Consider the following 27385-nt stretch of genomic DNA (forward strand, 5'->3'; position numbering starts at 1 on the left):
AAGGTTAAACAGAACAAAATAACGAACACAAACAACATGATCAGGCTGGGCAATAGCCTTCACTGATCCTTTAAGGTTTTCTTTTAGTTTAGTTTTCGCTCTCCGTCTCCCTGTTTGCTCTCTCCTCTCTAACACCCACCCAGAGTGCAGCAAGCTGCAGGCTTTTATATGGCCGAGGGGTTTAACTGGTTAGTAATTATTCTATTACCCCTCGGCCACAATCTGCACAAGTTTATTAACTACTGTGGATGGGGCTATCCATCCACGCTAAACAAAACAAATCGGCTACGCCGTCATATTTATAAACAAAAAACATACGGCGCTTCGCCGACAAATCTAAATAATAAATACATAAACAAACACAAAATAACACGGGCGGAGGGGGAAACCCCATTCTGAAAATAAATAAACAAATGAATGTACAGGGCTCTCTACCGCCCTGCTACATATCCCCCCCCCCCCTCGTGCAATGTACAAATGACCCCAACGGCCACCTCCCCCCTCAGTCTCAAAGTCCCGGAAGAGGGGGAAGAAAGTTGTTTCTGGGGGTGGCCATGGTGGAATGTCCTCCACCCCCCACTTCGTGGCTGGCAGCTCCCTCTTCCGGGGCTCCCGCCACGCACTATCCTGCCGCGAAAGTGCGGCTGGGGGAGCTGGTCTCCTGACCTCCCCCCTCTTCTTCATGACCGGCAGTTCCCCTCCGTGGGGCTCCGGCCACCCAATTTCCGGCAGCGAAACTGCTGCAGGGGGGAGCTGATCTCCTGACCTCCCCCCACTTCTTCGTGGCCGGCAGCTCCCCTCCGTGGGACTCTGGCCACAGTGTTTCCTGCCGCGAAAATGTGGCTTGGGGAGCTGGTCTCCTGACCTCCCCCCCTTTCTTCATGGCCGGCAGCTCCCCTTCATGGGGCTCCAGCCACAGTGTAGCAACCCCAGGCGAAGCAGGACCCTCGATGACCCCAGGTGAAGCAGGAACCTCGACGACCCCAGGCGTTGGCAGAAGCACCGGACCCTCGGGAGGCGAAGGCAGCAGCAGCGGACCCTCGGGAGGCGACGGCAGCAGCGGACCCTCGGGAGGCGAACTCGGGAGTGGAGCCCCTAGCCATGGAGGCGGCAGCGGGAGCTCCACTTCTCCCTCGTACCCTGTAACTGGTGCGGAGCACCAGGCAGCCCCAGGTGATGCAGAGCAACAGGCAGCCCCAGGTGATGCGGAGCAACAGGCAGCCCCAGGCGATGTGGAGCAACAGGCAGCGCCAGGCAATCCAGGCAATCCAGGCATGGCATCCCTGAGCGGTGCGAGGCAGGCATCCTTGGGTGGTACGAGGCTGGCATCCCCAGGTCATGGCGAACTGACATCCCCAGGCGATGGCGAACTGGCATCCCCAGGCGATGGCGAACTGGCATCCCCAGGCGATGCACGACAGGGCGGCAGCGGTCCCTCAGGAGGCGACGGCGGCAGCGGACCCTCAGGAGGCGATTGCAGGAGGGGAGCCAGGAACAGCAGTGGTGCTGGGGTTATTATTATTATTATTATTATTTATTTCTTAGCAGACGCCCTTATCCAGGGCGACTTACAATCGTAAGCAAATACATATTAAGTGTTACAATACAAGTAATACAATAAGAGCAAGAAATACAATAACTTTTGTTCAAGTGTGACAAACCACAATTCAATAATACAGCAGATAATAGTGATAGTTACATCAGGATATGATTAAATAGTGATAGTTACATCAGGATATGATTAAATACAAAGTACTACAGGTTAAACACTTGGCAGATTACAGTATTCTGAAGTACAGGATTAAATGCAGTAAAATAGGGGGCAGATAAGAGCAAAATAAAGCACATTTACATGAAGGGTGATAGTGTCCCAGGATACAAACAGAGTTCTACAGGTGCTGTTTGAAGAGGTGAGTATTAAGGAGGCGCCGGAATGTGGTCAGGAACTGGGCAGTCCTGACATCTGTAGGAAGATCATTCCACCACTGCGGAGCAAGGGTGGAGAAGGAGCGGGCTCTAGAGGCAGGGGAGCGTAACGGAGGTAGAGCCAGTCTTCTAGTGCAGGCGGAGCGGAGAGGTCGAGTGGGGGTGTAGGGAGAGATGAGGGTCTGGAGGTAGTTGGGTGCAGTCTGGTCAAGGCATCTGTAGGCTAGTACAAGAGTCTTGAACTGGATGCGAGCGGTTATCGGGAGCCAGTGGAGCGAGCGGAGTAGTGGAGTAGCATGGGCGAAGCGAGGCAGAGAGAACACCAGGCGGGCAGCAGAGTTCTGAGGTTGGCCCTATTCTCAGCCGCGGTGACCCAGCGGTTTTCCCCCTTGCACTGCTCAGCAGCCTATGCAAGGGCAGCTGCGGACCGCCAGCCTTCTGTTCCGGTCCGTCCTGTCGTGAAGGGAGAGGCAGCTCCTGCTCCTCTCCCTCGGGTGGTGGTGGTGGAGGCAGAGGCAGCTCCTGCTGCTCTGCTCCTGGCAAAGGTGGCAGGGGCTCCTCCCCTTCTGGCGGCAGGGGCTCCTCCTCTTCTGACTGCGAAGGGGGAAGGGGCTCCTCCCCTTCTGACTGCGAAGGCGGCAGGGACTCCTCCCCTTCTGGCTGCGAAGGCGGCAGGGGCTCCTCCCCTTCTGGCGGCAGGGGCTCCTCCTCTTCTGACTGCGAAGGGGGAAGGGGCTCCTCCCCTTCTGACTGCGAAGGGGGAAGGGGCTCCTCCCCTTCTGACTGCGAAGGCGGCAGGGACTCCTCCCCTTCTGGCTGCGAAGGCGGCAGGGGCTCCTCCCCTTCTGGCTACAGAGGGGAAACCAGCAGGCATGCTCCCTCTGCTGGTGGCGGCGATGGAGGCGGAACCAGCAGGCATGCTCCCTCTGCTGGTGGCGGCGATGTAGGTGGAACCAGCAGGCATGCTCCCTCTGCTGGTGGCGGCGATGGAGGCGGAACCAGCAGGCATGCTCCCTCTGCTGGTGGAGGTGGGAGCGACCCGCAGTCCTCCTACTGCGATGGAGGTGGAACCAGCTGGTACTCTTCCTCTGCTGGTGGAGGTGGGAGCGACCCGCAGTCCTCCCACGGCGGTGGAGATGGAACCAGCAGGTAGTCTCCCTCTGCTGGCGGAGGTGGGAGCGACACACAGTCCTCCCAGGGCGATGGAGGTGGAACCAGCAGGAACTCTCCCTATGCTGGTGGACGTGGGAGCGAAACACAGTCCTCCCAGGGCAGTGGAGGTGGAACCAGCAGGAACTCACCCTCTGCTGGCGGAGGTGGGAGCGACACACAGTCCTCCCAGGGTGGCGGAGGTGGAACCAGCAGGTATTCTCCCTCTGCTGGCGGATACCTGGGCTGTGGATGTTCGGCCTTCCCCCTCTTGGGCTGTGGACGCACCGACTCCCCCCTCTTGGGCTGTGGACGCACTGACTCCCCCCTCTTGGGCTGTGGACGCACTGACTCCCCCCTCTTGGGCTGTGGATGCACTGACTCCCCCCTCTTGGGCTGTGGACATTCGGGCTCTTCCCACGCAGGACGGTCGGGCTCCTCCCACTCCAGGTCTGTGTCCTGGAAGACCTCCAGGCAGTGGTGCTCCTCATGCCCGTACTGCATGCACCTGGTGCACCACTCCTCTTCCTCTCGTTCCTTCCTTCCTCTCTGCCTTCTCCTCACCTCTGTCTGCATTTCTTCCTCCTGCCATATGGGGAAGGTGCCAGGAGAAATGTGCCATGGCTCCCCACAATTAAAGCACCACTCCTCCCCCCACAGGCAGGTAAGGCAGACTTGCTGCGGCTGTTGCTGCTGCAGCGGCTGCTGTCTCCTTCTCATCCTCTTTCTTCCTCCCATCCTCCTTCCTCACTCTTCTTTCTCCACAAGTACTAATAAAAAACGAAAAAACGAAAAAGAGTCCAGGAGGCGCTGGTGATCCCACGCTGGACACCACGTGTGGCTGGATGACTGGACGGTGACGTTACGGCAGAAGCAGGAAGGGAAACTGACACCAGGGAGTGCTGCAGTTAAAGGCGCTTGCGCCGTTTTATTTTTAAATAACAAAATAAATCAAAAGTTTAAACAAAAAAGAAACTTGCTCACAGAGCGAAAATAAAAAGGTTAAACAGAACAAAATCACGAACACAAACCCTTTGATCCTTTAAGGTTTTCTTTTAGTTTCGTTTTCGCTCTCTGTCTCTCTGCTCGCTCTAACACCAACCCAGAGTGCAGCGAGCTGCAGGCTTTTATATCGTGGCCGAGGGGTTTAATTGGTTAGTAATTATTCTATTACTGAATCAGCGCACAGAGAATAACACGGACATTTGCAGAGCTTTTTTGAGATGTTATAGTAATAAAATAATGACTTGGATCGCATTATTGAGGAGTTTGGTGATAAAACGAGTGATCAGGAGATGATCGATCGGTATGTACGACTTATTATTATTATTATTATTATTATTATTATTTATTTCTTAGCATATATGAAAGCTATAGCGGAAGAAAGGGTGGGGTGGGGCTGGAGATGCCTAGTGAGTGCTTTGTTGATATGCAGGGCCTTTTAAACCCGTTTGACTGTGGAAAAAAATACTTTTAAACGGTCTAAAATTAACTGCGCGTGTGAAAATAAATTGGACCTGACGCGCTTGACACACACTTAATAAATGGACTGCAAAGGGTTAACTCAGGTAAGGTAGTCCAAGATTAGTGTTGATCAGGGTTTGTGAAAGCAGCCAAATAACTGGATATTTCAAGTTATTTCTAACATTGCATTAGTCACTAATTGTTTGTTCAATTGGGGAATCAATTTAATAATTGAGAACTCAAGTGGAACACAAACAGCAGACACAGTGGGCCCGCAGGACCAGGTTTGTGAAAAACTGACATAAATGATGAGATATATGTATATATTAATATATGTGTGCATTGCACAATTATTACTTTTTACTTGTTTTGTTTGTTATGTTTAATAAACATGAAGTTCTCAAAAGTGTCCTTTAGTTTGCATCTTTCAGGTTAATCAACTTTACCAGCAATACTGAAGTCTCTCTACTTTATTATAAGCATTATTATTGAAGTGTTTAAAATGGAAATATTTTTTAAGCTTTCCCAGGATTTGAAATTCAAATGCAAATTCTTATATTTCTGAATATACAAATACCAAGTCAAATGCAAATAGTTCAGCAGATTGCATTTAAATTATTATTTATTTTTCAGCAGACACCCTTATCCAGGGCAACTTACAAATGTCACAATTATATCACATTATGTTTACATACAATTACCAATTTATCCAGTTGTTTATACTGAATCTAGGTAAAATACCTTGCTCAAGGGTACAACAGCAGTGTCCCTCACCCAGGATTGAACCCACAACCCTCTGGTCAAGAGTCCAGGTATAATGAGGTATAAACACTGCTATTTAGGAATAGAGCACTTTTTTTTACTATACACACATTCCATTTACATACAAACGTTTCACACGTCTGTGGTTTTACAGATGAGGCTGAAGTTGGCTTCTTATTCGCCAGCTTCTCATTCACTCAGCTTCTTATTCGCTGGCTTTTAGTGCATAAATGTATTTGTCTACGTTGAAGAAGTAGCCTTGAATTTAACTGGTTAAATCACGTTGGGCCAACGATTTCTCTGCCGGTAGCTGACAAGGGGCAACCCCTCTGCAAGCCCCACTTATATTTAGCCCGGCCCAACGTGGTTTACTGGGGAAGAAAAGCAGATAAATATGCCACATATGCCAAATCGCTCAGCATCTTATTCGCTCTTTATGTATCTACTTTGAATAAGTAGCCTTGCATTTAACGGGTTAAATCAAGTTGGGCTGCCGATTTCTCTACCCAGCGAGGGGCACCCCCTCTGCAAGCTACACCTGTATTTAGCCTGGCCCAACGTGGTGTACTGGGGCAGAACAGCGAGTACATTTCCCACATATGCCAATTGCTCAGCTTCTTATTTGCTCTTTATGTATCTATGTTGAATAAGTAGCACCTTGCATTTAACGGGTTAAATCACGTTGGGCCGCTGATTTCTCTGTAGGTACCTGGCGAGGGGCACCCCCTCTGTAAGCTACACCTGTATTTAGCCTGACCCAACGTGGTTTACTGGGGCAGAACAGTGAATACACTTGCTACATATGCCAATCGCTCAGCTTCTTATTCGCTCTTTATGTATCTACGTTGAATAAGTAGCCTTGCGTTTGACGGTTTAAATCACGTTGGGCCACTGATTTCTCTGCAGGTACCCAGCGAGGGACACCCTCTCTGTAATCACTAGTGATCTAGTGATCACTAGATTACTAGTGTCTCTTTGTATAAGGTCACAGAAAATTCATGATTTCACATATTTGAATGCCTACCGTGAAAAATGTAAATATTGGTGATTTCTGGCTGAGTAATGGTTAGAGCCCTAACCATTACTCCACACTGCTGCCCATGCTGGCCTTCAACAAATAACTAGTTTTCTGCTCACGGGCCAGATAATTTTGTGTGTGTGTGTGAGTGTGTGCGCGTGTGCACGCGTATGTGTGTGTATGTGTGTGTGTATGTGTGTGCCCGCGTATGTGTGTGTGAGTGAGCATGCATGCATGCGCGTCATATATAATTTAGTGTGTGTAAAGGAAAACGGTTTTGTCACTTGCACTAAAACGTTTTTAACATTTTGTTTTTCAAAGTCAGCATAACGCTATACAACACAGTCCATTTAATTACTGTATACAAGTTTTAAATGTTTACAAAACTCGACAACGTTAAAGAATTTGTCATTCAAACTTGTTTAGTTTTAATCAGTTTTGTCTGCTTGTTACTTTTTTCAGCAATTTGTCAAGGCACCGACTAGAAGGGAGGCATGCCTTGACTTAGTCTTTTCAAATAATGAAGAAAGAATAACTAAAACAGAGGTCAGAGAGCCATTGGCAAACTCAGACCACAACATGGTCTCATTTGAAATATTTTTTAAAACCCCAAAAGTAATGACTAAAGCTAAGGTTTACAATTTTAGAAAAGCAAACTATGAAGGTATGAAACAGACACTAACAGAAGTAGATTGGAGTAAAATAGAGAAAACATCCACAGAAAAAGGATGGCTGTTTTTTAAAAATGTAGTACTAGAGGCACAAAACAATTACATCCCAAAAGTAGACAAATCTAAATCTAAAACAAAATGGCCAAAATGGTTTAATAGATCAATTAAAAAAAATATTCAGCGAAAAAAGGCACTTTACAGAGCGTTTAAAAGGGACCAAAAACAAAGCACACAGAAAGAGTACTTGGAACTGCAAACACAAGTCAAAAAGGAAGTTAGAAAGGCCAAGAGAGAGATAGAAATCAATATTGCTAAGGGGGCTAAAACCAATTCCAAAATATTTTTCCAATATTATAACAGCAAGAGAACATTCAAAGAGGAGGTTAAATGTCTAAGAGATACAAATGGCAAAATCAAAGGTGAAGAAAAAAAAATAGCAAATATATTAAATGATTACTTTTCACAGGTTTTTACAAAGGAGGACACAGACAACATGCCCGACATGTTCCTATCCAATTTTAAATAACTTTAGCATAACAGAGGCAGAAGTGTTAAAGGGACTAGGAGCTCTTAAAATATACAAATCCCCTGGGCCAGATGAGATCCTCCCAACAGTCTCTTGACACAGGGGTTGTACCGACAGACTGGAAAATTGCAAACACAATACCGATCCACAAAAAGGGAGACAAAACCGAACCAGGTAACTACAGACCAGTAAGCCTGACTTCTATTATATGTAAACTTATGGAAACTATAATAAGATCAAAAATGAAAAATTACCTATATGGTAACAATATCCTGGGAGACAGCCAGCATGGTTTTAGGAAAGGGAGATCGTGTCTAACTAACCTACTTGACTTTTTTGAGGATGCAACATTGAAAATGGATAACTGCAAAGCATACGACATGGTCTATTTAGATTTCCAGAAAGCTTTTGACAAAGTCCCGCATAAAAGATTAATTCTCAAACTGAACGCAGTAGGGATTCAAGGAAATGCATGCACATGGATTAGGGAGTGGTTAACATGTAGAAAACAGAATGTACTGATTAGAGGAGAAACCTCAAAATGCAGTGAGGTAACCAGTGGTGTACCACAGGGATCAGTATTAGGTCCTCTGCTATTCCTAATCTACATTAATGATTTAGATTCTGGTATAGTAAGCAAACTCGTTAAATTTGCAGACGACACAAAAATAGGAGTGGCAAACACTGTTGCAGCAGCAAAGGTCATTCAAAATGATCTAGACAGCATTCAGAAATGGGCAGACACATGGCAAATTAAATTTAATAGAGAAAAGTGTAAAGTATTGCATGAGGGCAATAAAAATGTGCATTATAAATATCATATGGGAGATAGTGAAATTGAAGAAGGGAACTATGAAAAAGACCTAGGAGTTTATGTTGACTCAGAAATGTCTCCATCTAGACAATGTGGGGAAGCTATAAAAAAGGCTAACAAGATGCTCGGATATATTGTGAGAAGTGTTGAATTTAAATCAAGGGAAGTAATGTTAAAACTCTACAATTCATTAGTAAGACCTCACCTAGAATATTGTGTTCAGTTCTGGTCACCTTGTTACAAAAAGGATATTGCTGCTCTAGAAAGAGTGCAAAGAAAAGCAACCAGAATTATCCCGGGTTTGAAAGGCATGTCGTATGCGGACAGGCTCAAAGAACTGAATCTATTCAGTCTTGAACAAAGAAGACTACGCGGCGATCTGATTCAAACATTCAAAATCCTAAAAGGTATAGACAATGTCAACCCGGGGGACTTTTTTGACCTGAAAAAAGAAACAAGGACCAGGGGTCACAAATGGAGATTAGATAAAGGGGCATTCAGAACAGAAAATAGGAGGCACTTTTTTACACAGAGAATTGTGAGGGTCTGGAACCAACTCCCCAGTAATGTTGTTGAAGCTGACACCCTGGGATCCTTCAAGAAGCTGCTTGATGAGATTCTGGGATCAATAAGCTACTAACAACCAAACGAGGAAGATGGGCTGAATGGCCTCCTCTCGTTTGTAAACTTTCTTATGTTCTTATGTTCATTTAAATGACCCTTGTTTGTTACATTTTAAAAGATTGTTTTAAACATTACAATGTAAATGTTGACTCAGTAGCTACCATTAAATGTTTCAACCTCGGTGACTTTCTTTGATGCGCTATTAATTTTAGGCAACTTGCAATTTTTTTTTTTTTTTTTTAATGAAACTTGTACTTTTTATATAGGTATATAAATATCAATTGCTGTGCATAAACGCATCAGCCAAATCAATTAAAATGACATGTAGTTTTCTAGCTTGCTATTTATTAATTTATTTATACATTTATAATATAAACATGTATTCATTTCTACATTTATTTATTTAAAAATATTTATTTCTAAATGTATTTATTCCTCTATGCATTTATTTAAATCATTTATTCATTTCTACCAAATAAATAATTCCTTTATTTTTAATTAAACGAGGAACTACAATTTATCATAGATCAGAGATTTAGACAAGGAAGCTACATGCCACTCTTGTGTGCAATTCCATTCTGTGGTATCTACCCTAACAGGAAACTAGAAGCTGACGAGAAAGAGACTGATGGACGAGGACCGTCATTGCCACGGAAATAATCAAAGATCAGTTGTTCGCAGTCCTCCGAATCGGACGAGGAAGCAATGCGATGATATTTTGGCATTATTCAATAGGTAAGTGTTATTCGGATGCAGTTGGTTGAATAGGTAGATTCCTATTGCATTTTGAATGTCTCTAAAACAAAAAACACTAGACAGGGAAGGTGTGTGTTGTCAGGGTTTAAATAGGAGGTAATGATAGGCAGCAATTAAGGGCACCCCACCCACCCAAATTCCGCTAAAAAGGCTAACATCAATAAAAAATAACGATCTGGTTCTCTCTTGCCTATTCCAATGAATATAATTTAATTAATAGAGAATAAAAACATACCAATATAACAACTACCTAGCCTAAGTTTAATTAATAGTTTTTGTAATCTACCAGTGGCTTCTGTTGCATACACATCACTGATAATAGTGCAGACCGTGGGTCAAACCAATGTTCATGTTGGGGTCCACCTGGAGTCCTCTGAATGCCTTTTGTTTTTTTAAACCATTTAAATGCAAAACCATAAGAAAATGTGTATACAGGGTTTTTTTTTTTTGTATTTATTATTTGTCCTGCAGTTGCCTCTATTTTTTCTGCACCACTACTACTTTGTATATGATGTAGAATACGTGATTGTAAACATGTAACACTAGTACATATGTGCGCTTCTTAAGGACAGTATTATTGTCATTGCTGGTGCCCCGGCCCCTCTTTCTTTACAAATTAAGCACTGGTCAGAATTAATGACTCGAAGTGACTCGACTCGACTCGAGCTCGGCTTGTCAAAGACTTGACTTGAGCAGTTTAGTGACTCGACTCGAGCTCGGCTTGTCAAAGACTCGACTCGAGCAGTTTAGTGACTCGACTCAAGCTTGGCTTGTCAAAGACTTGACTCGAATCGAGCAGTTTAGTGACTCAACTCGACTCGCGTCCCAAGTTTGGTGATTCGTTACAACTCTGCTCTAATATCCAGACTTCTCTGAGGTTGGAGGCACTCAACTTCGTCTCATGCACAACGCCCCGAGGCGTCCGTCTATTCGATGTATATGGACACCCTGTCAGGCCTTATTTCATACTTATACCATAAGCCTGGTGATATCTGGGATACATGTTTGTTATCCCACTCGAGTGGAATAACACGAGTGTCATAACATGCTTACCGGGACTGTTTCCAATGTGTCTTTGCTTCCATTCCAATCCAGCACGGAGCTGCGCTTCGGTATTCAAACAATACTGTTTTAAAGTTGTTTTATAACAACTTTTTTAAAATGTCTGAAATAATTTCCGATTTCTATTGTTGCTTTGATTTGGAACCCAAATTCCTTGAGAATGAGTTTAGTAAAGCAATGCCAGTTACCGATGAGCCTGTGGGCCCTGCCTTAACACCGGTAACGATAGGAAACAACACAGACCTGCCTAATGAAAATGAACCATCACAATCTGTAGATTGACTAAGTTTACTCAAAAACACTGAAAACAAAAACACAGTAAAGAAAACAAAAAAAATGCTGTCCATCTAAATCTATGTAAGAAGACTTTTACAAACAGCCCATACGCAGGGTTTGAAATTCATCCGTGTCTAAGCATAGTCTGTTGACAATGAAAGGAAATACCCGCCAGGTCAAATAATCCCTGAATTCTTTGATTTAGCAAGAAAATGTGCACATTTATGTTATATATTTAAAAAAAAAAATGAACAAAACTATTTTTTTAAAATAATGCCAGTCATATATAGAAAAAATGATTAATTAAACATGTTAATAATAACAACAATTATTATTACAACTGTTAGCTAGTTTTGTTCTTAAGATACAACTGCTTTAAAAGATAATACAAATATGTATGTGTTAATAATGAAGGTAAGAGTACAAATCAACAACAAAAAAACACAATAATTACATAGTTTACTATTTTTCACACTTAAAAAAATCAACATACTAGGATGAGGATTAAAATACAAGCACATGAGACAGCTGCTTTGGCACACACTCATTCTCACATGTAGACTAAAGCATAATTAAATCATCTTAGGTTGGCAAAGAAATGGGTTTCTTTAAAAAAAAATATATATCACTGGAGCATGGCACTCAGTGTTGATTCCTATAGAGCAGTGGCCCTCACTTCCAATGAGGTCCTGAATGATTTAGAAGAAGGTTGATTCATTCATTTACAATCTGGTTGAAACAAAGACCTGGACTGGATGGACCAAAAACAAGGACCATTGTAATGCTGCTTTGAATGTTGATTTATATCAGTTTCAACTGCATTTTAAAAACTAGTATTTATGCTTTTTCAGTTGACTGGTGAAAGCAAATGACTTGCAACAATTTGTAGTGATACGGCTTCTCTCCAGCATGAATTTGCTGGTGTATTTTTAGGCTTCTTAAGTGACTGAAGCTCTCCCTACATTCAAAACAGTGATATGGCTATTCTCCAGTGTGAATTCGCTGATGCGTTTTTAGGCTTCCTAACTGACTAAAGCTCTCCCTACAATCATTACAGTGATACGGCTTCTCTCCAGTGTGAATTCGCCGGTGTATGTTTAGGTTTGCCGACACACTGAAACTCTCCCCACATTCAGTACAGTGATACGGCTTCTCTCCAGAGTGCATTCGCTGGTGTATTTTTAGGCTTCCTAACTGACTGAAACTCTTCCCACATTTAATACAGTGATATGGCTTCTCTCCAGTGTGAATTCGCCGGTGTATGGTTAGGTTTGCTGACACACTGAAACTCTCCCCACATTCAGTACATTGATACGGTTTCTCTCCAGTGTGCATTCGGCGGTGTATTTTTAGGCTTCCTAGCTGACTGAAACTATTCCCACATTCAGTACAGCGGTACGGCTTCTCTCCAGTGTGAATTCGCTGGTGTATGGTTAGGTTTGCTGACACACTGAAACTCTCCCCACATTCAGAACAGAGATACGGCTTCTCTCCTGTGTGCATTCGCTGGTGTATTTTTAGGCTTTCTATATGACTGAAATGCTTCCCACATTCAGAACAGTGATGCGGCTTCTCTCTAGTGTGAATTCGCTGGTGTCTTTTAAGACTTCCTAACTGACTGAAGCTCTCTCCACATTCAGTACAGCGATGTGGCTTCTCTCCAGTGTGAATTCGCTGGTGTCTTTTTAGAGTGCCTAACTGACTGAAACTCTCCCCACATACAATACAGTGATGCGGCTTCTCTCCAGTGTGAGTTCGCTGGTGTGATTTTAGGTTTGCTGACCGACTGAAGCTCTTCCCACAGTCAGTACAGTGATGGGATATCTTTGGCCGGGATATGCTTTCTGAATCCTTAAACAAGTCAATAGACTCCCCTTCTTTAATGTCGACAGGCTCCACTTCAGCCTCTTCTTCTTTAATGTGGAGAAGCTCCAGTTCAGTTTCTTTTTTAATTTGGAAAGGATCCAGTTCAGTCTCTTCTTTGATGTGGAAAAGATCCAATTCCAGAACTTCCTCCTGTTTAATGTAAACAGACTCCATCTTTGTTCCTTGGCTTTCACCAAGATAAGACAGTCCTGAAAAGAGAAAATAAAATGTAGTATTATGATCTGTTCTCTATTGGTGTGTTTACACTTACAACTCTGATCTGAACTGGCTTAGGTTCGATCAGATTTAATGATTCCTATCATTTGAGCCCGTTTACACTTGAGCACAGTCCTAGGCTGGCTTTGGCCCCGTATGCACGCACATAGCCCCTGAACTGCAGTGCGTGCCCGATGACATCATATCAACCACCCCTTGTGTGAAGACATTTCCCCTCCCAGAACACAGAGACGGAAGTGTTTAAATCAACAACAAGCCTGTCATTTGTGTCACTTGTGTGTTTCTACTCCAAGGTGGTCGTTCCGCGCCAATTAATTTCATTTGACCATCAGAAAATGGACCGGAGCATTGAAAACATTCATATCAGACATTTAACTCTATAAGCTCTGCGCCGTATAATATGAGGTGCACACAGGAAGGCTTCAGCTTTCTTGAAAATTGGAGCACATTCTACAACAAGGACTATCTATATAGGTGGGACAGACTGGTTCCCTTTCTGTTTAAGTGCAATCTACTTGGAGAAAGGATCCTTCAGGAGGTCCAGAAGCATTTAAACTAGAAAGGAAGGGGGGAGAAAACAAAAAAACAGAAGGGAGACCACATCAAAACAAGGGCAACAACTCAGGTAAGACAACTATTAAATGTATTTATCTTAATGATAGAAGTCTCAGAAACAAAATGTTAGAACTTGAAGGCACTGCACTAACAAGTATCTACGATGTGATAGGTGTTACAGAAACTTGGTTGTCTGAGAGTTGTCGCAAGTGACGCTGAATCAGCTAGGCTGGTCAGTAAAACCTTGACACCTTTTGCATGGAGGATCTCAGTAGCTAAGGCTCATGGTTCATCAATTGATTCAAATTCAGTTGTATTGTGTCTACCAACTGATGATGTGAGGCAGAACAGTAACTGGATACCAGAAAATATGAATAACAGTGAGTTTTGGCCTCCTTCAGGTGTTCTGGATGGAAGGCGTACCTCGCAAAGTGACTCTGTGCGAACAGAAGGGAATGTATAGTAACAATGTGTACAGATCCAGAACTATTGTACATGGTGCAGAATTAACCCTGACACACAAATTGAAACATAATCCTCTTGTTATGTGTGCATGTAATATGTGCCAAAGCAAGTCATCAGTGACTGGGCCCAAACTTTGTCCAGCTTGTAGTCATTTAGCTAAACACTGTAGAATCTTGTCTGAATGTAATGATTCTGAAGGAATTTCTTTCTCTCATCTAAATGTAGATCCAAAGGATATTAAGAGGATTGAATGCATAAATTGTGAAGGAGGTCACTTAGTGAAATGGGAACATCTAGGTAAATTGGAATGTGTAGAAGGTGTCCCAGCTAAACGTGTCCAAGTATCTTGTAGGTACGAAGTGAGGAAGATGGCTAAACTTTGGATAAAGGGGCCTGTTGTCATTTTCGCGGAACCAACCAGAGCTGAACCCGGCACAGAAGTTGAATCCTGCTGGGAACGCTGGGATATGCAGGACATACACTAGGCAATTTCAAATATGGAATGTATTGTAATATAAAAAATGAAGTGTTAGAGGAGGGATAAAGAAAGAGTATCCTTGTACCACCAGTAGATTGCTCTCTTGCTCCATGAAATAGGTCAGTCTACATCTGTTTCTAATCACACATTTAGCAATCTGAGAATTTTTAATATATATATATATATATATATATATATATATATATATAAAATGAACGATTTACTACTTGTATATTTTATCTTCAGAAAGCATGATGCTTGATAAAAAGTACCATTCCAATTAAAAAGTGAATATTAATCAAACCTACTAAATTATGTTCCAACAAAACAAGATAAGAACGAGATTCGTTACTACATATAACATTAATCCTGAACAGCCAAAGTCTTAAGAAAAAACCTGTCTCGGCTGGATCTTGTATGAACAAAGGATAGGGTCACGTCTAGGTCAGCCATTAAAAAATATAAGAGTCAAATGCAATTATACTGGCCTGTAGTTGGATTTAAATCTTAGAGGGAATTACCAAATAAATAAAGTGATATTATACATTCTAGAAGCAACTGTTAAACTGAACTAAATTAATTGAAAGATTACACTATGTAACACTATTTTTGTTCCTGGGTAGTAAGTGTTATTTCCTAATTGCTTATGCCTCAAAAGTATAGAAAATGGCTATTATTCTCCACAAACTTTGCTTTTGTGACCAGACAGTGATATTTTGAAATTTACCTATTTCCAATGAGAAAATGGGCAAATTTGTGTCTTTTCGTTCACATAAAGTCAGAAAAAAACAACATATGAATCCAAATTAACATGTATTTATACTAAAGTAATACAAAAATGACGACAAAAGATTTAGAAGCGAGTAGTTTTTCGAGATTTACGATTATACTGCAAATCACTTTCACGAATCGGCCCCCAAATGTAGTCTCCCATCATGTTCTTGTTATACTGTCCATGGTAGCGGCGTTCAAAGTCCAGGATATCCTGGTGGAAGCGCTCGCCTTGCTCCTCCGAGTACGCTCCCATGTTCTCCTTGAATTTATCAAGATGAGCATCAAGGATATGGACTTTGAGGGACATCCTACAGCCCATTGTGCCGTAGTTCTTCACCAGAGTCTCAACCAGCTCCACATAGTTTTCGGCCTTGTGATTGCCCAGGAAGCCCCGAACCACTGCGACAAAGCTGTTCCAAGCCGCTTTCTCCTTACTAGTGAGCTTCTTGGCGAATTCATTGCACTCCAGTATCTTCTTTATCTGTGGTCTGACGAAGACACCGGCTTTGACCTTTGCCTCAGACAGCTTAGGGAAGAAGTCTTGAAGGTACTTGAAGGCTGCCGACTCCTTATCTAGAGCTCTGACAAATTGTTTCATAAGGCCCAATTTGATGTGCAGTGGTGGCATCAGCACCTTCCGGGGGTCCACCAGTGGCTCCCACTTGACGTTGTTCCTCCCCACAGAGAACTTGGTCCGCTGTGGCCAGTCCCGCCTGTGGTAGTGCGCCTTGGTGTCCCTGCTGTCCCAAAGGCAAAGATAGCAGGGAACCTTGGTAAAACCGCCTTGGAGACCCATCAGGAATGCCACCATTTTGAAGTCTCCTATGACCTTGATGCCATCTCAGAAAAACGCAGATATATATCCACTTAGGCAGCTGGAACTAAACTGAACTGGTGGGCTTAAGGCCCCTGTATTTATACTACTATTTATATTACTGGAAAGTTCTAGAAGTTACTCCAAGTTTACTCAGCACTGAATCTATCTGGAATGTTCTGGAAAATAGGTAAATTTCAAAATATCACTGTCCTGGTCACAAAAGCAAAGTTTGTGGGGAATAATAGCCATTTTCTATACTTTTGAGGCATAAGCAATTAGGAAATAACACTTACTACCCAGGAAAAAAAAAAAAAAAAAAAAAATTGTTACACAGTGTTATCTTATAATGAAACAGGTTCAGTGCTAATTGATACTGTTTATAGTTCATAATAGTTAAATAGTAATTAGACACAAAGGTATTATAAATTAATAAAATAAATGATTAACCCCTTTTCTAGACAGCATATTTGAAACTAAAAATAATTATTTGATTTCATAAGATTAATAATATGTTTTAAGTATTTGCTATAAGAAGAAAACATATTATTTAAAACTGACAAGTATTATTGCTTGACTTTACTTTAGTGATAAGAAGATTAAAAGCTGGAGCAGTATTTGATTGAATTAATTGAGAAAGAGGTAGATTATTTCTTCTTCTACTGAACAACAAGACCTCTAGATATTATGATATCCATTGAATTATAGAATTTAAAAGGTGTTGTGTTGTGTTTTTGTGTTAAGTTTGTAATAATATACTATAATGTACCTTGTTATTGGTCCACTATACTATTGTCTAATGATGTTAGATGGAATCCTTATAATATGGTTCCTTGAAGCTGCTGCAGTGAAAACGGTGCCTCTCTCCTTATCAAGAAAAAAGGAATGTCCTTGAGTTCCACTTCAGCAAAACTGCAAATATTATAGACTTGTAATGTTAAGGTTTATGGAATTAGTGGTTTAGCACAGATAAGAATATATCTTGAAATAATATGCACAAATTATGGCTTTACAGACATTTATAGGTCATAAATCAAAAAGTGTTTGCACAGACTCTGGCTTTGGAAAAAGCAAGAGACTGTGGGAAACTGCGTGGAAAAGCACATTCAAAAGTCAGGTACAGGTCAGAGCCCAGTTTAGTATAATTTTTAAGGAATAAATAATTCTAATGAAAACTATTACCACTAAAACTTAGTGAAACTAATTGACTTAAATACTGCATGAGACAATCTTTTGTCAAATACTCTGTTAGACAACGGTATATGGAATTAAAACTGACTCATTAACAAAATGATAAAACAACATGAGGTTAAAAGAAACACATACCTTTAATTTAGTAAAACATAATCAATTAGAAGATGATGTCACATAATTAGAACATCTCTCATATATAACATACAGTACTGTGCAAAAGTTTTAGGCAGGTGTGAAAATGCTGTAAAGTAAGAATGCTTTCAAAAATAGACATGTTAATAGTTTATATTTATCAAATAACAAAATGCAAAGTGAGTGAACAGAAGAAAAATCTACATCAAATCAATATTTGGTGTGACCACCCTTTGCCTTCAAAACAGCATCAATTCTTCTACGTACACTTAAGAAAGTTTACAAACGAGAGGAGGCTATTCAGCCCATCTTGCTCATTTGGTTGTTAGTAGCTTATTGATCCCAGAATCTCATCAAGCAGCTTCTTGAAGGATCCCAGGGTGTCAGCTTCAACAACATTACTGGGGAGTTGGTTCCAGACCCTCACAATTCTCTATGTAAAAAAGTGCCTCCTATTTTCTGTTCTGAATGCCCCTTTATCTAATCTCCATTTATGACCCCTGGTCCTTTTTTCTTTTTTCAAGTCAAAGTAGTCCCCCGGGTTGACATTGTCTATACCTTTTAGGATTCTGAATGTTTGAATCAGATTGCCGCGTAGTCTTCTTTATTCAAGACTGAACAGATTAAATTCTTTTAGCCTGTCTGCATACGACATGCCTTTTAAACCTGGGATAATTCTGGATGCTCTTCTTTGCACTCTTTCTAGAGCAGCAATATCCTTTTTGTAACGAGGTGACCAGAACTGAACACAATATTCTAGGTGAGGTCTTACTAATGCATTGTAAAGTTTTAAGATTACTTCCCTTGATTTAAATTCAAGACTTTTCACAATATATCCGAACATCTTGTTGGCCTTTTTTATAGCTTCCCCACATTGTCTAGATGAAGACATTTCTGAGTCAACATAAACTCCTAGGTCTTTTTCATAGTTCCCTATCTCCCATATGATATTTATAATGTACATTTTTATTGCCCGCATGCAATACTTCACACTTTTCTCTATTAAATTTCATTTGCCATGTGTCTGCCCAATTCTGAATGCTGTCTAGATCATTTTGAATGACCTTTGCTGCTTCAAAAGTGGTTGCCACTCCTCCTATTTTTGTGTCGTCTGCAAATTTAACAAGTTTGCTTACTATACCAGAATCTAAATCATTAATGTAGATTATGAATAGCAGAGGACCTAATACTGATCGCTGTGGTACACCACTGGTTACCTCGCTCCATTTTGAGGTTTCTCTGCTAATCAGTACTTTCTGTTTTGTACATGTTAACCACTCCCTAATCCATGTGCATGCATTTCCTTGAATCCCTACTGCGTTCAGTTTGAGAATTAATCTTTTATGCAGGACTTTGTCAAAAGCTTTCTGGAAATCTAAATAGACCATGTCGTATGCTTTGCAGTTATTCATTTTCAATGTTGCATCCTCAAAAAAGTCAAGTAGGTTAGTTAGACACGATCTCCCTTTCCTAAAACCATGCTGGCTGTCTCCCAGGATATTGTTACCATATAGGTAATTTTCAATTTTGGATCTTATTATAGTTTCCATAAGTTTACATTTAAAATAATCTGTTATACAATGACATTCGAAATGCGTGTAGAAAAGGAGAAGCCATACTAATGGGGGATTTCAACTTTCCCTGTATAAAATGGGAAAACGCAATGGGGGGCACGACGGACGAAATTGAAATGGTGGAAATGACAAATGACTGCTTCCTAACGCAATTTGTCAAGGCACCGACTAGAGGGGAGGCATGCCTTGATTTAGTCTTTTCAAATAACGAAGACAGAATAACTAAAACAGAGGTCAGAGAGCCATTGGCAAACTCAGACCACAACATGGTCTCATTTGAAATATTTTTTAAAACCCCAAAAGTAATGACTAAAGGTAAGGTTTACAATTTTAGAAAAACAAACTATGAAGGTATGAAACAGAGACTAACAGAAGTAGATTGGAGTAAAATAGAGAAAACATCCACAGAAAAAGGATGGCTGGTTTTTAAAAATGTAGTACTAGAGGCGCAAAACAATTACATCCCAAAAGTAGACAAATCTAAATCTAAAACAAAATTGCCAAAATGGTTTAATAGATCAATTTAAAAAAATATTCAGCGAAAAAAGGCACTTTTCAGAGCGATTAAAAGGGACCAAAAACAAAGTACACAGAAAGAGTACTTGGAACTGCAAACACAAGTCAAAAAGGAAGTTAGAAAGGCCAAGAGAGATAGAAATCAATATTGCTAAGGGCGCTAAAACCAATTCCAAAATGTTTTTCCAATATTATAACAGCAAGAGAACATTCAAAGAGGAGGTTAAATGTCTAAGAGACACAAACGGCAAAATCATAGATGAAGAAAAAAAATAGCAAATATATTAAATGATTACTTTTCACAGGTTTTTACAAAGGAGGACACGGACAACATGCCCCACATGTCGACCTGTTCCTATCCAGTTTTAAATAACTTTAGCATAACAAAGGCAGAAGTGTTAAAGGGACTAGGAGCTCTTAAAATAAACAAATCCCCTGGGCCAGATGAGATCCTCCCAATAGTACTCAAAGAAATGAAAGAAGTTATTTACAAACCGCTAACCAAGATCATGCAACAGTCTCTTGACACAGGGGTTGTACCGACAGACTGGAAAATAGCAAACGTAATACCGATCCACAAAAAGGGAGACAAAACCGAACCAGGTAACTACAGACCAATAAGCCTGACTTCTATTATATGTAAACTTATGGAAACTATAATAAGATCTAAAATGGAAAATTACCTATATGGTAACAATATCCTGGGAGACAGTCAGCATGGTTTTAGGAAAGGGAGATCGTGTCTAACTAACCTACTTGACTTTGAGGATGTAAGATTGAAAATGGATAACTGCAAAGCATACGACATGGTTTATTTAAATTTCCAGAAAGCTTTTGACAAAGTCCCGCATAAAAAACGAATTCTAAAACTGAAAGCAGTAGGGATTCAAGGAAATGCATGCACATGGATTAGGGAGTGGTTAACATGTACAAAACAGAAAGTACTGATTAGCAGAGAAACCTCAAAATGGAGCGAGGTAACCAGTGGTGTACCACAGCGATCAGTATTAGGTCCTCTGCTATTCATAATCTACATTAATGATTTAGATTCTGGTATAGTAAGCAAACTTGTTAAATTTGCAGACGACACAAAAATAGGAGGAGTGGCAACCACTTTTGAAGCAGCAAAGGTCATTCAAAATGATCTAGACAGCATTCAGAATTGGGCAGACACATGGCAAATGAAATTTAATAGAGAAAAGTGTAAAGTATTGCATGTGGGCAATAAAAATGTACATTATAAATATCATATGGGAGATAGTGAAATTGAAGAAGGGAACTATGAAAAAGACCTAGGAGTTTATGTTGACTCAGAAATGTCTTCATCTAGACAATGTGGGGAAGCTATAAAAAAGGCCAACAAGATGTTCGGGTATATTGTGAAAAGTCTTGAATTTAAATCAAGGGAAGTAATCTTAAAACTTTACAATGCATTAGTAAGACCTCACCTAGAATATTGTGTTCAGTTCTGGTCACCTCGTTACAAAAAGGATATTGCTGCTTTAGAAAGAGTGCAAAGAAAAGCAACCAGAATTATCCCGGGTTTAAAAGGCATGTCGTATGCAGACAGGCTAAAAGAATTGAATCTATTCAGTCTTGAACAAAGAAGACTACGCGGCGATCTGATTCAAACATTCAAAATCCTAAAAGGTATAGACAACGTCGACCCAGGGGACTTTTTTGACCTGAAAAAAGAAACAAGGACCAGATGCTATTGCCGTTACTAAAATGCAGCTGCACCTAATAAATAAAACAAAGACCGTCGAAGCATGAGTATTATGATTAATAATTATAGTTACCACAGCATGTACCCTATTACTTCAATTTGGCGCCACAGCGCTTATTTTAAATTGATCAGAATGACTGCAGCGATTATACAAGGGAGGCCTTTATTAATAATACTACGCTTTACAAACACTGTAATATTTTATTAAATGATTTAAGACATTTTAGAAATGGCGCCATGAGGGGCTCCGATCTGCAGCACTGTACTCTTGTGTGTTTTGGGGGCTTGAATACAGTACATTTACTGACAGTTAATGAGAGCCTATTAGGTGGGAGTTGGGAGTTCAGGGGAGTACTGTACCAACGAATCAGGAGTATGTATTGGTTGCTATGGGGCGGGACAAGAAGAGGAGAGGGAACGACAGTTGAGTGTTTTTCTCACTGTAATTTACCTGCTTGTTTGTAATTGTTTGAAACCGAAACGAAATCTTCTCAGATAGTAAGCAAGTTTTTTTTTTTTTTAATATTATTTTATATATAATTGTACAGGTCTGAGTAAAATTCCAACTGAATAAAAAACAAAACAACTACACCCCCTACAAGAAGATATCTTCAGCCAACTTTCAGATAGCGCTTAGAGTGACTGGCAAAGCTCCAAGTTCCTCTGAGTTTAAGTTTTCACCATCCAAGCTGACGACGAGGTAAACAGACAGTCCTTGTTTTATCCCCTGCTCTGTTGGCACTGAACTCTGCTGAAAAAAAAGGGACGTGAAGGACTGCTGTGCTGTAAGTAGTTCATCTTGGGTTGTCTGTCAGGACTGTACTATAAAATAACATTTGCTTACTAAGGTTGTATTACATGCTGGATTGAGGTTGCAGTCTCTTTGGGGGTGTCACATGCACATAAGCAGAGTTGCACATTTCTTTCTTTATTTTTTGAGCAGGGGTAGGAAAAAAAAAACTTTACTTTTTTTATTGAGAGGGGCGTTTATTCGAGGGCGGAGTCTATTAAAAAGCTGACATTGGAGTAAGGCGTTAATTCGAGGGCGGCGTTAATTCGAAGTAATACGGTACACTGTACTTCTAAAAAAAAATGCAGAAAGATGGTGCTTCCCTAATTAGGAGGCTTGGTGATCCAGTGGTTAAAGAAATGGGCTTGTTACCAGGAGGTTCACCCCCAAATCTGCACCTTTGAACCTCAATATGAAAGCTGAGCTTCTAAGCTTTCCAACAATACCGCCCTTTTCAGTCTAGCTGCTACAATGATGGAGTAATAAGACTCAAAACGAAACCTAAGACACCCACTTCCTTAGAGATTGTTGTAGCGTTTCAGGCATTCTAAAAATTGGGTGAAAAATACAGTAGCTTTGTGTCTTAAAATATCTCTGCAGGATTTTCCCCGCACTGAAAATTGCAGATATGCGGGAGCAACTTGGAAAATGCGCGATTCCCCAATCCAGTGCTGAAATTCAAGCCCTGCAATCACAGCAATTGTTAATCAGAGATCAACAGTAACACAATGAATTACTTCAAATGTTACAGACATTACAACATGGTTTAAATAAGACAAAGTGTGAAGAACTTGCATGCTGTTTAGGTTGTGGGGCAACACCAAGAAGAAAGGGTGACAGACCCTCTCAACACCAAGAAGAAAGGGTGACAGACCCTCTCAACACCAAGAAGAAAGGGTCACAGACCCTCTCAACACCAAGAAGAAAGGGTGACAGACCCTCTCAACACCAAGAAGAAAGGGTCACAGACCCTCTCAACACCAAGAAGAAAGGGTCACAGACCCTCTCAACACCAAGAAGAATCCGACCTAAGCCCCCCTCATTCCCCACTCCCCATTTCTTCTGCAATAAATACACCCGATATTTAACTTTTAAATTATGATCGTGTTATTATATACAGTTATTTTAACGGCTTCATAGTTGCTACAGCTTCAATGAATTGAAGAAAAAAAGTCCCTTGTAAATCTGGTAGCCCTGCTTGACACACAGCACCCTGCGATCGTATAGAAAGCCGCGGTCATTGTGGTGTTATTAACCACGCTGATGCACGTACAGTACAGGACACCTGACAGTTTAGCAGAATGCAGTTCATGCACCGTGTTACAAACGGGACGGCGCTGCACAGAGCGGTACAAACTGTGTGATTAACCCTTTGCAGTCCATTTATTAAGTGTGCGTCAGGTCCAATTTATTTTCACACGCAGAGTTAATTTTAGACGCGCTGTTTAAAAGTATTTTTTTCCCACAGTCAAACGGGTTTAAAAGGCCCTGCATATCAACAAAGCACTCACTAGGCATCTCCAGCCCCGCCCCACCCTTTCGTTCGCTATAGCTTTCACATATGCTAAGAAATAAATAATAATAATAGTCGTACATACCGATCAATCATCTCCTGATCACTCGTTTTATCACCAAACGCCTCAATAATGTGATCCAAGTCATTATTTTATTACTATAACATCTCAAAAAAGCTCTGCAAATGTCTGCGATAGTCTCTGCGCGCTGATTCAGTATCAGCCAGCTTGTTTCCTTATGACCGCCCCTATGTGATGCCAGGGGCAAGTATGACTATTCCTGAGATACACATTTTATTTTTTTTTTATTGGCTTGCCTCGGCTCCTGTCGCTCCCACTCTGCCATTGAATGGTTTTCTCTGCTTTTTCCGGAGAAAAAACGACTAGAAACCCGTTTTTTGCATTTTTTTTGATGATGTCGGACAGGGTCCGACAATGGACCAGATAGGAATAATTGCAATGTCGGACCAGGGCAAAGATTCCTTCCCATCGGGTGAAACCTATGCCTGCATGTTGTTCAGTACCCGTTTGTTATGGAATGTGTCATTTGTACACAATTTTAAGACTGAAAAGCTAAAGTAATTCCTCACTTGGGGCTCACACCAGGGTGCAATACCATTAACAGACTGTATAAACCACAGTGAAAACAAACATGAAGAGAGCTTACATTCATAACACAAAACAAACATATTAGGCCCATATAAATCTACCCATTTTTTGTGATGCTTGAACAGGGTATATATAGGGAGTGTTGATAGTTTCCCCCTAAACTTGCATACTGAAAGTAGCATGTCAAAGCAAGGAGGAATCTAATCAGATATGCCTGTAATCACAACTCAGAGGCTGGTAGACTGCTGGCACCACAAACAGGACTACAGAAACGGGCAAGGGGTTCTGGGAGTTGTATTTTTTAATGTCTGCAGCACTGAAGTGTAACAATCATGATCATCACCATGCAGTTTGTAATTGTAGTGTACTGTCTAATAATAATCATCACCATGCAGTTTGTAATTGTAGTGTACTGTCTGTAATAATCATCACCATGCAGTTTGTAATTGTAGTGTACTGTCTGTAATAATAATCATCACCATGCAGTTTGTAATTGTAGTGTACTGTCTGTAATAATAATCATCACCATGCAGTTCGTAATTGTAGTGTACTGTCTGTAATAATAATCATCACCATGCAGTTTGTAATTGTAGTGTACTGTCTGTAATAATAATCATCACCATGCAGTTTGTAATTGTAGTGTACTGTCTGTAATAATAATCATCACCATGCAGTTCGTAATTGTAGTGTACTGTCTGTAATAATAATCATCACCATGCAGTTTTTAATTGTAGTGTACTATCTGTAATAATAATCATCACCATGCAGTTTGTAACTCTAGAGAACTCCTTTCAGGCGTTAATACGTCTGGTTCATCAAATCATAAGCAAAGCTGCAGCAGTTAAAAAGCTTTACTCAAGCTCAGTATTGACTATTCTGACACACTCAGTTACAGACAATATAAACAGTATGAAGCTGACTGAAGTGTAATGAATAGAGAGAGAGACACTTACTTCAGGTCTCGTCAGTGGGATGTGCAGCAGGGCTCTAGTGCTCCAGTCACTCGCTCCAACCGTCTCGTCGTGAATGTGTCCTTTCTGCTCTTCACACGAGAGCTGTTAGCAGCCACTCCACATCTGAAAATGTGTTGAAATGTTTAGTTTAGTTCAAGGCGAACAGGGATTTTTTTTGTTTTTTATAATTCATATATTTGCTTCAGTTCACTTAAACAGATGCATACAGTACTATGAGATTACAAGAATACAGTTGAAGTTACTGTGAAAGAAGCCGTTCAAGGAAGTGTAACACTATGTGCAAGCAAGGCTTGTAAACCGATTTATTTTAACCTTGTATACTGCATCAAAATACAAATATGTCTTTACTATAAAAACGTGTCTTTCAGTAGCAATATTAAAAAAAACACACACACAACATTACACGAGTTTAAAATTTAAGTCTCCCTCAATGTTTTAAATGATACCAGCAGAATAAAACCAGTAAAGGCAACAAAGACACACTTCATTGAAAGTATATTTTAAAATGATTTCAAACACATGTTCAGGTAAGTGCAAAACAATATGCACAGTATTAACGTTTTGGAAAGCGCTCATGTTACAATAATTACGGTACACTTGAACGCACTCTAGTCAGTGGAATAATAATTATTTGACAATGAAAATATATTGTATCTCTTTTTTAAAAACCCGCTTCTGAATTCCGATTCCCGATTGCTAGGCTCTAACTTCCACGATGTCTCAGGAATAGAAAAATACATGCACGACAAAAAATAGCCAAACCGCCAAATACAACATTTACCCGCTAGATTTTTTCAAAGCGGGCACAATGTGGCTGGAAAACCGCCAATCTGGCAGCACTGTGCCCGTGGCACGCAGCCAACAACGCCGCTTCAGAAACACAAAACACACATAATAACAATGCGCTGCTACCCCACAGCAATCTGACTCTTTTAAAGGAATATAACAGCTTTCTGTAGTTAAAACATACTTTACAGCTCAATAAAGACTCCCTTACCTCATCTCTCATCTCCCTCAGTGTCTGAACGGGTCTGTCTTGCACAGAACGGGGGAGGCGCTGCGGAACGAGGAATATACCAATCGCAAAATACAAACTGTTCAGTTCAATTCGGTTTGGCAATTCATCTAATATGGACAGCAAATTGAATTGTGCCATCAGAGATATTTGAATTAAAATTGAAAAATATTTTCAATTGTAACCTCATAAACGAGCTTGTAGCTCTAGTTTTTCCAGTGAATACAATTTGAATTCAGGTAAGCCCCTCCCCCACGCCAGAGTTGGTATAGCCCTCTATTATCAACCTGGTCGCTGTGAGTGAACTTCAACAGCGCCGATGTGGCGAGCTTTTCGCTGAAATAGTCAGTGTTTTGTGTATCGATGTTGCTATTTCCCGTCCTCTTTTTCAGAGCGACATGTTCAAACACTAACACGATACCCCTGTTTATGTTTTTAGAATTATATTAGGTTAATTGAAGTTGAGTGCCGTTGTCACACACAGATCCAAAATGGCGTAGACATGGGCGCAGTTTCATAGTTTTCTTTTCGCTAGTCTTGGAGGTTCAGGGTGTGTGAACTTGTTTTTGGTAAACAGCACAGGGTAGCAGAAAGGTCATTCTTTACGAGTAAACTTCAAGGCAGTAACCTCTGCAATTTCTACCACATGCTTTTATTTCGTTTCTCTTAAATTGTATTATTGTATCCTATTCTTTATACAGGACAGTAGTCTGCTCCCTGCTGTCCAGTGGCACAGATTTAGAATCTTCCTCAGACTGCGCTGAGAACTAAACCAGACAACAGACACGCCTCCACAGCAGCAGAAGAGTCACCAGCAATGAGACACGCCAAGGAGTGCGCTGCTCTGTGAGACTCGAGGGGCCGCATTATCAAAGCGTTTCCTCCAGGCTTTAATTAACTTCTATATTTTAAAAAGGACAAAACATCATGTTAATGTTACAACATGAAAAACTAAGCACATGGAGAGTGCTGAAGAGGGCTTGAAATACAGTGTATTACTCAGCTGTTTGGCGCTAGTTTTGTAAAATGAACAGGTGGTTTACCTCTTTAAAATAAATAGGAGTTCATTAAAGACTAGCATAAAAGCTTTGAAAATATGTACTG

The 27385-nt window shown here is 41.0% G+C and overlaps 1 protein-coding gene across 3 annotated transcripts; it reads right to left on the minus strand.

The window, feature by feature from the left end:
- Window positions 1-2324: 2324 nt before the first annotated feature.
- LOC117435130 (zinc finger protein 239-like) lies at window positions 2325-26692 on the minus strand. Of its 3 annotated transcripts, none has more exons than XM_059002792.1 (3): window positions 26264-26692; window positions 25246-25368; window positions 2325-13123 (listed from the first exon to the last, which is right to left on the minus strand). In XM_059002792.1, the coding sequence occupies exon 3, from the start codon at window positions 3564-3566 to the stop codon at window positions 2325-2327; it is 1242 nt and encodes a 413-aa protein (XP_058858775.1). In that variant the 5' UTR covers window positions 3567-13123; window positions 25246-25368; window positions 26264-26692. The 3 variants fall into 3 exon arrangements, with proteins under 3 accessions (XP_058858775.1, XP_058858776.1, XP_033913986.2); XM_059002793.1 differs by lacking the exon at window positions 26264-26692 and adding an exon at window positions 26048-26237; XM_034058095.3 differs by having other exon boundaries at window positions 11047-13123; window positions 26264-26463.
- Between the last annotated feature and the right edge of the window lie 693 nt (window positions 26693-27385).

The sequence above is a fragment of the Acipenser ruthenus genome, chromosome 28 (assembly GCF_902713425.1).
Source record: "Acipenser ruthenus chromosome 28, fAciRut3.2 maternal haplotype, whole genome shotgun sequence".
Lineage (NCBI taxonomy): Eukaryota > Metazoa > Chordata > Actinopteri > Acipenseriformes > Acipenseridae > Acipenser > Acipenser ruthenus.